Source organism: Castor canadensis, chromosome 1, assembly GCF_047511655.1.
Source record: "Castor canadensis chromosome 1, mCasCan1.hap1v2, whole genome shotgun sequence".
In the NCBI taxonomy this organism is placed as follows: Eukaryota; Metazoa; Chordata; class Mammalia; order Rodentia; family Castoridae; genus Castor; species Castor canadensis.
In genome coordinates this window covers 180,407,659-180,420,942 of record NC_133386.1, presented here as the reverse complement: position 1 = coordinate 180,420,942, position 13,284 = coordinate 180,407,659, and the positions used below count along the sequence as shown (strand labels likewise).

The 13,284-nt window shown below is 49.8% G+C and overlaps 1 protein-coding gene and 1 long non-coding RNA gene across 2 annotated transcripts in view; one reads left to right on the top strand and one right to left on the bottom strand.

Moving 5' to 3' along the window:
* Positions 1–13,284, top strand: part of Alx4 (ALX homeobox 4) — a 40,440-nt gene that overhangs the window by 20,066 nt on the left and 7,090 nt on the right. Inside the window, exon 2 of the mRNA XM_020163708.2 lies at positions 10,523–10,833. Within this exon, the coding sequence (XP_020019297.1) occupies positions 10,523–10,833 (311 nt within the window). The remainder of the gene's footprint in view (positions 1–10,522; positions 10,834–13,284) is intronic.
* On the bottom strand, positions 1,401–12,638 carry LOC141412168 (uncharacterized). The gene is made up of 3 exons (XR_012437012.1): positions 12,245–12,638; positions 10,963–11,066; positions 1,401–4,684 (listed from the first exon to the last, which is right to left on the bottom strand). It is a non-coding gene; the product is annotated as an uncharacterized lncRNA (long non-coding RNA).

The window sequence follows — 13,284 nt, the reverse complement described above, 5'->3', positions numbered from 1 at the left end:
TGCTACTTTAGTGATAAAAACATCAATTCAGATAAGACCTCACTTTCACCCAACACCACAATGACCAGTATAGGCACTGAAGGTTGCTGAGGACACGGACACCTCTGGAAGAGTTTGGTCATGTTGATCACGCATGTGATGAACTCAGTCTTTCTAGCTATGGGCACTGCTAAGATGATCACCATGAATGAACAAACTACAATGGTGCCCATCGCAGACCTGTTACGAATCTACTGCAGCAGAGGAAGGTTCAGCTAAACAGTTGGTCACCATGGAGAGATCTGTGCAGCAGGGAAAGATGTACAGAACAGAGCGTTAAGTTAAAAAAAATTTACAAATGTAAGTGTTTGTGCATGTATGTGTGGAGTGTAGTTTCCTTCTCTTGGCTTGTCTTGATTTTTTAAAGTTTTCTGTATAGAACACAGATTAGCACTTTTTTTTTTTTTTACAGAGTGGTGCATTTATATTTCAAGAGTAATCAAAACACTATTCGTTTGTTAAATGTGCAAACAAGTTTTTTTTTATTGTTTTATTATTCATATGTGCATACAATGTTTGGGTCATTTCTCCCTCCTTCCTAATCCCCCTGCCCCCTCCCTCTCCCCCTCGATACGTGGCAGAAACTATTTTGCCCCTATCTCTAATTTTGTTGTAGAGAGAGTACAAGCAATAATAGGAAGGAACAAGTGTTCCTGGTTGAGATAAGGATAGCTATACAGGGCATTGACTCACATTGATTTCCTGTGCATGGGTGTTACCTTCTAGGTTAATTCTTTTTGATCTCACCTTTTCTCTAGTTTCTGGTCCCCTTTTCCTATTGGCCTCAGTTGCTTTTAAGGTATCTGCTTTAGTTTCCCTGCATTAAGGGCAACAAATGCTAGCTAATTTTATAGGTGTCTTACCTATCCTCACCCCTCCCTTGTGTGCTTTCGCTTTTATCATGTGCTCAAAGTCCAATCCCATTGTTGTGTTTGCCCTTGATCTAATGTCCACATATGAGGGAGAACATACGATTTTTGGTCTTTTGGGCCAGGCTAACCTCACTCAGAATGATGTTCTCCAATTCCATCCATTTACCAGCGAATGATAACATTTTGTTCTTCTTCATGGCTGCATAAAATTCCATTGTGTATAGATACCACATTTTCTTAATCCATTCGTCAGTGGTGGGGCATCTTGGCTGTTTCCATAACTTGGCTATTGTGAATAGTGCCGCAATAAACATGGGTGTGCAGGTGCCTCTGGAGTAACCTGTGTCACAGTCTTTTGGGTATATCCCCAAGAGTGGTATTGCTGGATCAAATGGTAGATCAATGTTTAGCTTTTTAAGTAGCCTCCAAATTTTTTTCCAGAGTGGTTGTACTAGTTTACATTCCCACCAACAGTGTAAGAGGGTTCCTTTTTCCCCACATCCTCGCCAACACCTGTTGTTGGTGGTGTTGCTGATGATGGCTATTCTAACAGGGGTGAGGTGGAATCTTAGCGTGGTTTTAATTTGCATTTCCTTTATTGCTAGAGATGGTGAGCATTTTTTCATGTGTTTTTTGGCCATTTGAATTTCTTCTTTTGAGAAAGTTCTGTTTAGTTCACTTGCCCATTTCTTTATTGGTTCATTAGTTTTGGGAGAATTTAGTTTTTTAAGTTCCCTGTATGTACTGGTTATCAGTCCTTTGTCTGATGTGTAGCTGGCAAATATTTTCTCCCACAGATTACTACTTATAATGAGAAAAAAAGCCACAAAAGTTACAGAGAAGCACATGCTGTTGATAGCTGCATTTAGCCACATGAATGAGGGCACAGCAGGCAGTGGGAAGGGGCTACATGTCATGTGGAAGGCTGGCACCTCCTTGCAGTGCACAGGGTGGCGGTGGGAGGGGTTAGTCTGAAGTTGGAGAAACCCGTGAGGAGGTCTGAACTTGAAGCTGGGTACTGGGAGCCACCATTCTCCAGACACCTCAGAGACACAGCTCAGAGAGGACCTACTTGGTAAGGGCAGTGCCCATCTCTACCACAAGAGGGGCCTTTCTCCCTCACCTTCCTCTACCCCACTCCAAGAAGGCATCGCTCACAACCTCCCATAATTCCTGGCACAGAACCGGCACTTTTTTTTTTAACTGTGGGGGTTGAATTTAGGGCCTTGAGCTTACTAGGCAGGTGCTCTACTGCTTGAGTCATCCCCAGCCCTTTTTTGCTTTAGATATGTTTCAGGTAGGGTCTCACGTTTTTGCCCAAGCTCTGCCTTGGACCCCTATCTTCCCTATGGTTCAGATAGGATCTCACTAATATTTTGTCCAGGCTGGCCTCTAACTGCAATCCTCCCAATCTCTGATCTCTGCCTCCCAATGACCTGAGACTACAGGTGTGAGCCACTGCACCAGGCTGGACCCAGAACCCTTTGAGCACAGGCATCAGTAGGGATTCTACTCTCTGCCTTCAGATAATAGTATAACCTGTTCCCAGGAGAACAGATAGAAAGCTACAAAAAGAACAAAGGTAACCGTATATCCAGGTCTCCCATTCTGTAAACTTCTAGTACTTTCTAAGGATGATACTCCTCGATGCTTTTTCCCAATGAGATTTCTTTAATAAGAAATGAACATCTTTCTGCGTATTAAAATGCTGTTCTGTAAAGTGAGTTTCATTCCTTTCTTCATCAGATGTTCGTGGTGCACCGTTCATGCTCCAGGTATCTTACCAGCCATTAAACGGAAGGTGCGAGCCAAGCAACTATCTTCAGATACGCCCCCGGTTTATGGGAGGGAGAGAGAGACAACAAATAAAGAAAGGCAGAAAGAGACGCAGAAAGGAAACCAATAACTGCATAATACTTCTTGTTAAATGCTAGCAAAATAAGGACTATCAGGAAGGGTTTTCCATTTGTGGAATTAGCAGCCTTTATATAACCAGTTCCCTATTGCTGAATATCCTGGCTAATTTCAGTCTTTCAACTTTTTTGGCAGCACTGGGGTTTGAACCCAAGGCCTCACACTTGCTAGGCAGGTGCTCTTATGGCTTGAGCCACTCCACCAGCCCCTTTTTGTGATGAGTTTCTTAAAGATAGGGTCTTTCAAACTATTTGTCCAGGGTTGACCTTGAGCTGCAATCCTTCTGAGCTCTTCCTCCTGAGTAACTAGGATTACAGGTGTGAGCCAACAGTGTCCAGCTAGTCTTTTCACTTTTAAGCAATGTCAGAATGACTTTTCTTTCCAGTTAATTCTTTAATTATTGCTTTAGACTAATTCCCTTAGAAGTAGGATTTCTGGGTGAAGGTCTGTAAATGTTTTATCTAGTTGGCGGTTCTTTCATATTTTTGAACATAATTTTGTATTTTCTCTTTAGTTGCATTTTTTGAATTATAAAATAACATGGTGTAAAATTAAACTTTGGGTGCACAAACCTATACACTCCTGTGTATATTTCACACTCCACCACCATGATCAAGATACAGAATATTGTAGGTTCCTGGTGACACACACCTGTAATCTCAGCTAATAGGGAGGGAGCGGTAGAAAGATCACAATCCAAGGCCAGCCCAGGAAAAAGTACAAGACCACATCTAAAAATAAACTAAAGCAAAAAGGGCTGGGGGTGAGGCTCAAGTGGTAGAGGCCCTCAAGAGGCCCTGAGTTCAAACTCCAATACCAACAGAAGAAGGAGAAGAAGAAAGGGGGTAGGAGAAGGGGAAGAGGAAGAAGAAGGAGAAGGAGAGGAAGAGGAGGAGGAGGAAGAAGAAGAAGGAAGGGAGAGGAGGAGGAGGAGAAAGGGAAGAAGAAGGAGGAGGAAGTGGAGGAGGAGGAAGAAGAGGAGGAGGAGGAGGAAGAAAATCAAGAAGTAGAGGAAGATTACTGTTATTACTGCAGGTCCAGAATAGTTCCACCACACCAGTGTGACCCCTTTGAAGGCACGACATCTCCCTACCATAACCTGCTCACTAAGTCATCTGTTCTCTGTTCCCATACTTCTGCCTTTCCACGACATCTCCCTACCATAACCTGCTCACTAAGTCATCTGTTCTCTGTTCCCATACTTCTGCCTTTCCACGACATCTCCCTACCATAACCTGCTCACTAAGTCATCTGTTCTCTGTTCCCATACTTCTGCCTTTCCACGACATCTCCCTACCATAACCTGCTCACTAAGTCATCTGTTCTCTGTTCCCATACTTCTGCCTTTCCACGACATCTCCCTACCATAACCTGCTCACTAAGTCATCTGTTCTCTGTTCCCATACTTCTGCCTTTCCACGACATCTCCCTACCATAACCTGCTCACTAAGTCATCTGTTCTCTGTTCCCATACTTCTGCCTTTCCACGACATCTCCCTACCATAACCTGCTCACTAAGTCATCTGTTCTCTGTTCCCATACTTCTGCCTTTCCCAGGATGTCCTATGAAAAGTAAGGGGAGTCACGAAGTCGGCACATTTTGAGACTGATTCTTTGACACATTCCTTAAGGGCAGATGCCCAGGGAGGGGCTCTGGGGCAGGAGGAGAGTGTAGACTGAATTCTACCAGTTGCTCCAGCCCTTGCTTTCACATGGCTTCATCCCTTTCTCTTATCCCGCTGTGACCCGTGTGCTGTGAAATCTCACTGCGGTTTTAATTTGCACTTCCAGAATGGGTAGCACTGTTGACCCTGTGTCTGTATTTGCCACCTGAATATCTTCTTCGGCCATCTGTCCACCTTTAAAAAAAATTAATGTTAAATGAATCACACTCTACTCAGATTTCATTATTTCCCCCTAATGTCCTTATAGTGGGATGCTCGTTCATTTACTCCTGGTGTCCCCCTGAGCCCCCTCTGGTCTGGGATTTGTCTTGTTTGGAGAAGCAGGTTAGGGCTTTGGTGGGTGAGCGTTGGGAATGGGGAGCAGCTGTCCTGGGCACCAGCGCTCCCATCCCATCCCAGCTCCTCCCTGGACTGGCAGCCCTGTGCACGAATGGCAGAACATGCAGAAATGCTCCCTGCATGCTCGCTCGCTGAAATGTCACCCGGTTACTCTGCCCCTTTGGCATTATTTACTGAGCCTCAAGCTAAGATAGGGACAATCCAAACCGAGCTCTGGACAGGGCCCAGCAGCAGATGAGGTGGGGCGGGGCCATGATCAATGGTGACCTTTAGCCTCAGCCCTGCCCCCCACGACTGTTTGGACAGCGGTCGGTTTAGTCAGTGCCCTTTAAATAGCATGAAAGGGCCCCGTGCTGGCCTGTTTTGTTTAAGGAGATTACATCGGTGCTGTGCACTCCGCCACAGGGTGTGTGGGGCCAGCTCACCCGGGAACAGAGCAGCGGCATGTCCCCACAAAGCAGATGTTTGCAGGAAAAATAGATGTAATCAAAACCATGGAGGATAAAATTACTCAGACCGTTAGCTGTAACTGCTTGTGCACAGCCATCCACACACGTCCACACCCACCCATGTGTCTGCTGGACATCCACACCCACACAACTGCACACACACATCCCACTCACGTGCCTGCAACTTGCCCACCCCCCCACGCACATTCACAGACGTCATGAAACTCTCACAAACCTCTCTGCAAGCAATTGCGGGTGTGTCCCCCACACCTGCCTCAGCTGCTGGCCAGTGCCCATGTCCTCCCACACAGGAGGTCACACAAAGAGGCTCCCAGCACCCTCCCCCAAATGGCTCTAGAAGTGCACTGTCTCCAAATCCCAACCAAAAGAAAAAAGACAGACAGACAGAAAGAAATCAGCCACCTTTGGAAATCTCTCAAGGGCTTTCACATCAAAAAAAGAAAAAAAGATTGGAGCAATGTCACTGGGTTGACCAAGGACAAGAGGACAAGTGGTAAAGGCTCAGGAAAGGAAGAAAGGGTTCCCGTTTCTTGCATTTCCCAAGCTGAGACTCAGCAGCCAGGGTCTGCAGCATCAGAGCAAGTGGCTCCAAGAGGGGTGGGGGCTCCTCCCAGATGGGTTCAGGAAGGGCTGCCTCCTGCTTCTGGTGAACCATATGATCTTGACTGAATGCCCCCCTCCTCTTGTCTCCTTACAAGGGGTCCATTACAGTAACACCAGCCTGGAATCATGTTTAGAGCCTTGGGTGTCACGGTGTCACCCCAGCCACAGGGCAGGCATAGTGGTAGATGATCTTGTGTGCACTTTACTCGACTCCTCTGGGCAGCCTAAAGTTCATTTCCAGACCCACAATGCGGAGCTGCAGATTGGGCTTCATTGTGCTGGGCCCCACCACCTTGGCCCCGGGAACTCCTTCTAGGCCCCCCACTCTATTCTGAGAAGGGTAGAGGCTGAAGTCAGTCTGGAGTCTGTGGCATGCCTCCAAGAACCCACTGCGCAGCAGGCAGCTCCCTGGGTAGTGGCTTCCACCCAGGCTGGGTTCTGCTGCCACTCAGCCTATTCCAGTGCTGGGGTCCAATGGCTCTGAAGAAGGGTCTCCAAGACTGGCAAGCAGGGGTTCCCAGTGGCCTCTTCTCTCCCACTGGTGGGCGTGCAGTGGCCTGGTGGGTGTGTAGCCTGCCCCTAGTGGATGGTGTGTGTTGGTCTAGACGGTGAGACCTCCCCCGTGAATCCCAGCTCTCTGCTCCTCCCTCATTCTTTCCCTTCCTCGTTTCCTTCTCCCTTGCTGCATGGGGACCACCATCCCTCAAGGTCTGTCTTGGTCTTTCTACTACCTGCTGCCCCCAGTCACCTCCTTCTTCATCAGCCATGGGACCTTAAATTAGTGGCATTCATTTTTGTGTGCCTTTTTAATGTGTCCTATCCACTTCATCCTCATTGGGTGGCAGAATGACTGGGTCCCACAACCGCTGTTTTCTGCATGTGCACTATAAGGCCCCGGCACACAGTAGGTGTACGAAGAGAGAGACTGGACAAAGAGAGAACACAGTGATATCTGTTTGTGAGAAATTGTTCATGTATTCTTCTGCAAACTCTCACTGCCTCCCTGCCACCTGGCCTACCTTGTGCTAAGCCCTGAGCTGAGAAGGGACAAATGATGAGGTCCACACCCCCGGGGAAGTGACATTCTGCAGGAAGAGATGGACACTGGGCCATCAGTGGAGAGGTGTGTGGAGGACAGAGGACCGTCACAGCCTGGAGGGCTTCCTGGGAGCAGTTGGTGCTTGCTTGGATCTGGAGGTCAGCTAGAAAGGCAGGTGGCCAAAGGTAGGAGCTGCGTGGTTCTCCTTTAGTCAGGAGTAACTGGGCCTGGGTCACAAGACTGTGTTCTTGGTGGCCATCTGGTTTAAGACACAAGTGTGGGGCAAACTGCACCCCTCTCTCACCCAGGCCAGTTCTCCAACCCACCCCTCTGGGTCGTCTAGTTGGAGAACAGTCTGCCAGCTTTGCACAGGGCCTGGCACACTACCCATCTCTTCCCTGTCACCTACCTGTTTCTAATAAGTTCCATGTGCTCAGGGCCACCTGAGGAACAGCAGCGGGAACCATGGTTATTGAGCTAGGCAGGTGGCAGACGGGGAGAAGGGGCAGCTGTCTCCCACTGTTCACGGGGCTGTGTTGGGGAGGGGTCCTGGAGGTCTAGACCAGGGGCTGTGAGCCAGACCCGCGGAGGCAGACATGTGCTAAGTCTGAGGGCGAATGGTCCAGCTCCTAGGGCAAGGTCCCATGCCCCAAGACTGGAAGACAGCCTTTGGTGGAGATGCTGCTGGTGGAGAGACCCTGACTCAGGTGACCAAGTCAGGACCTTGGGACTGTGCCACGATAGTCCCTGGGAGGGACAGACTGGGAGGACCACAACAGAACTTGGTGGGGGACATTCCCTTTGTTATCCAAACGGGGGGGCCCAGCCTCATAACGTGAAGCAAGACAACTGATAATCAAGACGGGAGTGACCCCAGGACTCAGAAGAAGGAGCTCCTCTAGATTTCTGCTATCCCCAGCGCCAACATGCCACCCCTCTCCAGATCTGTGGAGACTCCCTACTGGTGACCAAGGGGGAGTGCCCCACAGGCTGGGGGGCAAGTAGTCCTGTTCTCTGGAGGGGTCTTGCTACCCCCAGCCCTCTGTGCAGGTGAGACTCCCAGAGGTGAAGTATGTCCTCTGAAGTCACAGCAGGGTGGGTAGAGCCAGGACTGGAGCAGGTCTCCCACCTTTCCGATTGATGGTCTTTGCACACACCCTGCACCCCTCCCGTTTCCCCCACTTACTTAGACTCAGTGAGTAGAGGAAAGAGGGCAGAAGTGGACCCTCCCTTCTCAGCACAGAACGTGATACCGTCACCTCACCTGCTAAGACTAGAACCAGTTCCGTGTGGAGAGCTGTTCAGGACCGTGTCTGCCATGCATCCCTAAGGACTGGCCCTTCTTCCCACAGGGCCCCTGGATCATGTGAGGTCCTTGCCTCAACCAGTCTCCCTGGGAATAGGGCCCAAGACTACAGGGAAAGGAGTGGAGGGCAGTCCCGGGAGCAGTGAGGTTGTCTTTCAATAATTAAAGCATGTTCCCTGTTCCCCCTAGCCTCAATTCCCACCCCTGCCCTTAGTTGAAGCTAGGCATTTGTACTGATCCTTACCAACCCTTGGTTTTTATAACATGGGGCTGCCCTTGCCAGGTCTGGCCTCCATGCTGCAAGCTGGAGGGCACTGCAAGGGTCCATGGAGTACAGGATGGGCATGGGAACAGGCGGGGCAGTGCAGGGGCCACCTCCCCTAGCCTGGCCGCCAGGAAGTTACACAACAGAAATGTTTATTTTTGGTGAGCTGGGTGGGATTTCTTTCCTTAAAAAAAAAAAACCCAAAACATAAAACTTATTTGTCTGCTAGGAAGATAAATATCTTTGCTGAAAGCTTTTGGACCAGCTGCCAGTTGCCGTTTGCATGATGCTGTCACCCAAGCCATGGCCGTCCGTATGTTGCTGGGCTCACATAGGTGTCATTCAGTGTCTCTCCCAGCTTCCTCAGGGCACACAAGAAGCCAGGGACCCTGAGCCTCATGCCCCAGGATCTAGATGGACTCAGAAGCCTGGGCTAGAGCACCATTCTTAATGCCTGTTGATTGCACAAAGTGAGGGTCAGAATGGCCAATGCTCACACCTCAACACATGCTTGTTGTGAGGAGTCAGAGCTTGTGTGTGTGAAAGGGTTTTTTTGCTTTGGTTTGGTTTTGGTTTTTTGTGGTACTGAGGTTTGAACTCAGGGCCTTCACCTTGGGCCACTCCACCAGCCCTATTTTTTTGTGAAGGATTTTTTTGGAGATAGGATCTCACAAACCTTTTGTCTGGCTGGCTCTGAACCCCGATCCTCCTGATCTCTGCCTCCTGAGTAGCTAGGATGACCAGCATGAGCCACCAGTGCCCGGTGAAAGGTTTTGTCAAATGTCCCCCAACGTGTCTTAGTAATCACATACATTCTCTCACTCAACCTGGTTCCTTCTTCCCAAGTCACAGACAAGGCAATGTGGCTAGAGAGGGGCTCATACCCACATCTACAGACACCAGTCCCTGCCATCCCTGCACCCCAGGGCTTCTCCCTCAGAGGACTTGTCCTGAGTCAGGATTCTGTATTGCTGATAAGGCCTGGGAGTTTGTGACTCTGAACCCAAAATGGGAACGAAAGCCCACACAGCCAGCCCTGTGTGGAGGGCCTTACACATCAGTCTCGTGATTTTTCACAGCCTCTGTGCAGAAATCCTGCAGGTAACTTCATCCTCATTTCCAGAGGGGGAAACTGAGACGCAGAGCTAGAGAGGCTCAGGTGTGGGGTTCTCACCCTGGTGCCTGGCTCCAGAGCCCGTCCTCTAGGCCCTCCACCATCCAAGCCATTCCCACCCCGCCTCCCAGCCTAGTCTCCATCTCCTCATCCTTGACCCTCATTGCTTTGTCCCTCACACCTCTGCCACAGGAGTCCCGTTCCATCAGCTGTGGGCTCTAGTGGGTTGTGCTCAGGCTGACCCACGAGGCCCAGATGCGGGTGTCCTGGGGATAGGGCCTGGACAGCTCCAAGAGATAGTGGGCAGCCACTGCTGCTGAAAGGAAATGTGGCCTATGCCCCAACTGTGCCCACTCTCAAGGAAGGAAAGGTCCTCTATGGGACAGACTCTCTATGGCTACTGTTGAACCCCAGGAGGGACCAGCCTCAGCCTTAAGACTGGTCTCTCGCCTTCTCTCCAAGCCCAGTGGGGCAGACATGGCTGCCAGTTGAGTGAGTGCTCTCCACCTGCAGGCACTGGGTCACCTGGTTCACGGGGTTGACAGAGATTCGGCCAAGAGTGTTGCCCCGGGACAGGAATCTAGAGTCCATGGGTGGGGATTAAAGTCACAAAGGTCACATTGACCAAGCCAGGGCCACACTTCATGGGTGCTGGAAGTGACCCATTCTAAGATGATGCCAAAGAGGGTCAGAGTGGAAGGAACTTGTCCAAGGTCACACAGCACGTTAGCAATAAGTCCAGGCTGGAACTTTAGTCTTCTGACCTTGAATTCAATGCTCCTCTGCAAGGGGAGAGGCTAGGTGGGCTCCACAGCCTCCCTCCTCTCTTGCTGGGGGTGGCCATTGCTTTCTGACTCTCTTTCTTCCCCCCCTCAGCCAAAGAGAGCTCCCTGGGTGAACCGGAGTTGCCGCCCGACTCTGACCCTGTGGGCATGGACAGCAGCTACCTCAGTGTGAAGGAGGCCGGGGCAAAGGGGCCCCAGGACCGGGCGAGCGCCGACCTCCCGAGCCCACTGGAGAAGGCCGACTCGGAGAGCAACAAGGGCAAGAAGCGGCGGAACCGCACCACCTTTACCAGCTACCAGCTGGAGGAGCTGGAGAAGGTCTTCCAGAAGACCCACTACCCTGATGTGTATGCACGGGAGCAGCTGGCCATGAGGACGGACCTCACCGAGGCCCGGGTGCAGGTCAGCCAGGGCTACGGTCTGGGCTGGTGGGACTGCAGCTGGGGTCCACCCACCATCCCTCCTGCAGCTGTTCCAGGCTGTCCTCACCCCAGGCCCTCATCCCTTCAGCCCCTCAGCCCCCACCCTTACCTCAGTAGCAGGCTCTGTGGTATAGGGGCAAAGGTGGAGGTCTTCTCATTGTCTCTGGCTCTCCAGGGACAAGGCTGTCCTGGCTCTTGAGGCCAAGCTCTTTACTGGAAGAGATGGAGGATAGGTCTCTTAGACAGGAAATGGGATGAGCACGGCATCCACAGCAGCCCCATGGCATGAACAGAGAACCCTCCAGCTCTCCCAGCTATCTGGTGGCCCTCTTCCTCCATCTTTCAGGTCCGTGTCAACACACCTTCTCTGAAGGATCCTCTTGGCCACCTGGCCAAAGCAGTGGTTTCCCCCAATCCCACAAACCCAGTTCAACCCAACCCAACCCAACACAGATCAATTCAACTCAGCATAATATAACTCAACTCAAACCAACCACACAACCTGACCCAACACAGCTCAGTTCAACCCAAAATAACCCAACTCTGTACAACCCAACACAACCCTACCAAACACAGCTCAATTCAACCCAACACAATGCAACTCAACTCAAAACAACACAGCTGAACATGATACAACACAGCACAACCCTACCCAATCCAACACAATACATCTCAATTCAAACCAATATAACTCAACATAACACAGCCCAAAACAATACAACAGAGGCAAAGACAACACAACAAAACAGAGCCTAACATAACACAACACAACATACCCTAAGACAATACAACATAGCCCAACACAACATACCACAACACAGCTCAGTTCAACCCAACACAATCAACTCAACTCAAACCAGCACAACACAACCCGATCCAACACACCTCAATTTAACTCAACACAACTCAACTCAAACCAACACAACACAGCTTAATTCAACCCAATTCAGCCCAACACAGCCCAATAAAACACATGCATAACACAGCCAAGCACAGCCCAATATAACACAACTCAACTTAATCCAATACAACCCAGCACAACTCAAACCAACACAACTCAAAACAACTCACCCAACACAGCCTCGCATAGCCCAACACAACACAGCTTGACACACCACAGCTCAACTCAATCCAACATTAATACAACTCAATAAAACCCAACACAACACAGTACAATATGCTCAACACAGCCCAAATACAGCTCAACCCAACACAGCCCAACCTAACACAACCTAACACAACACAGCCCAAGACAATACAACACATCCCCAATACAGCACAACTCAACTCAACCCACCCAGCTCAATCCAGCTCAACTAAACCAGACCACTTTCTAGCACTTTCTTTTTTGTGCTGTTTTCTCTTTCATATGGAATTTGTGACAGACTTACATAATTTCTCTTGTCTTTCTCCTTCCACCAGAATGTGAATTCCTCAGTCATTCACTACTATATTCCCACCAACTAAAGAAGGCCAAACTCAGAGCACAAGGGCAAAAATTGGTATCTGAGACCAACTGCCCTGCTTTGTCCAGAGGGTGAATCCCCCTTCTACATGGAATCATAGCAAAGAAGGCACTAGAAAGAAAGCAAAGACCTCTCAGTTTTCAAAATACAAGTGACAAAACCCACGCACTGAAGTTCAAGCTTCAGTTTAGCACAAAATAAATGTCATGCTCAAATTTCTTTCCCACTCAGAGCATGCTAGAAAAGGTCAGTAGGGCAGAGGCGTGGCTCAAGCAGTAGACTGCCTGCCTCCCAAGCACAAAGACTTGAGTTCAAGCCCCAGTGCCACCAAAAAAAAACAAAACAAAGGCCAGGGCCACACCATCATATGACAGACTCCCTCCAGGAGGCCAGGCAACCAGCAGCTTGAGAGCCAAGAGGGATGCTTTTTAATCAACCTGCTGTCATGTGAACATTGGGACAGACAGCCCTGCAGCCCCCGGTGGCATTATTTCTCTGGAGGGTGCCCTACAATGCAGTTCTAAGGCCATGATAAAATGCTGACCCATCTTAACTATGTTGTTTAACACCCCTGAGGCATCTGTAATTCAGCCCAGAGACCCTTCATCCAAAATGTCAACATGGAAAAGGTCCATCAGGTAAACACACAGCTCTGTGGGTACTGCCTGGGCCATGCTACGGGGTCCCATGGTTTAAGGAAGGAAGGCAGGGCAGTGGGCCTTACCACCCTGCCAGAAGCCCTCTCACACCTCCATGAGACCTCCCAGCCTGAGCCCTGGCAGGACCCCCAGAATCCAGCCTCAGTTCCAGCTGAGGGACTCAGAGAGGGAGATGAACAGGTGGGGCTAGGGGAGAAGTGTGTTGGTTGTGAGCCACCCCTGTAGGCCTTGTGTTGGCGTGGGACAAACCAGCTCGCTGTGTGAACATACCTGCGTGTGCACCTGTTCTACACGCATGCTTCCTAA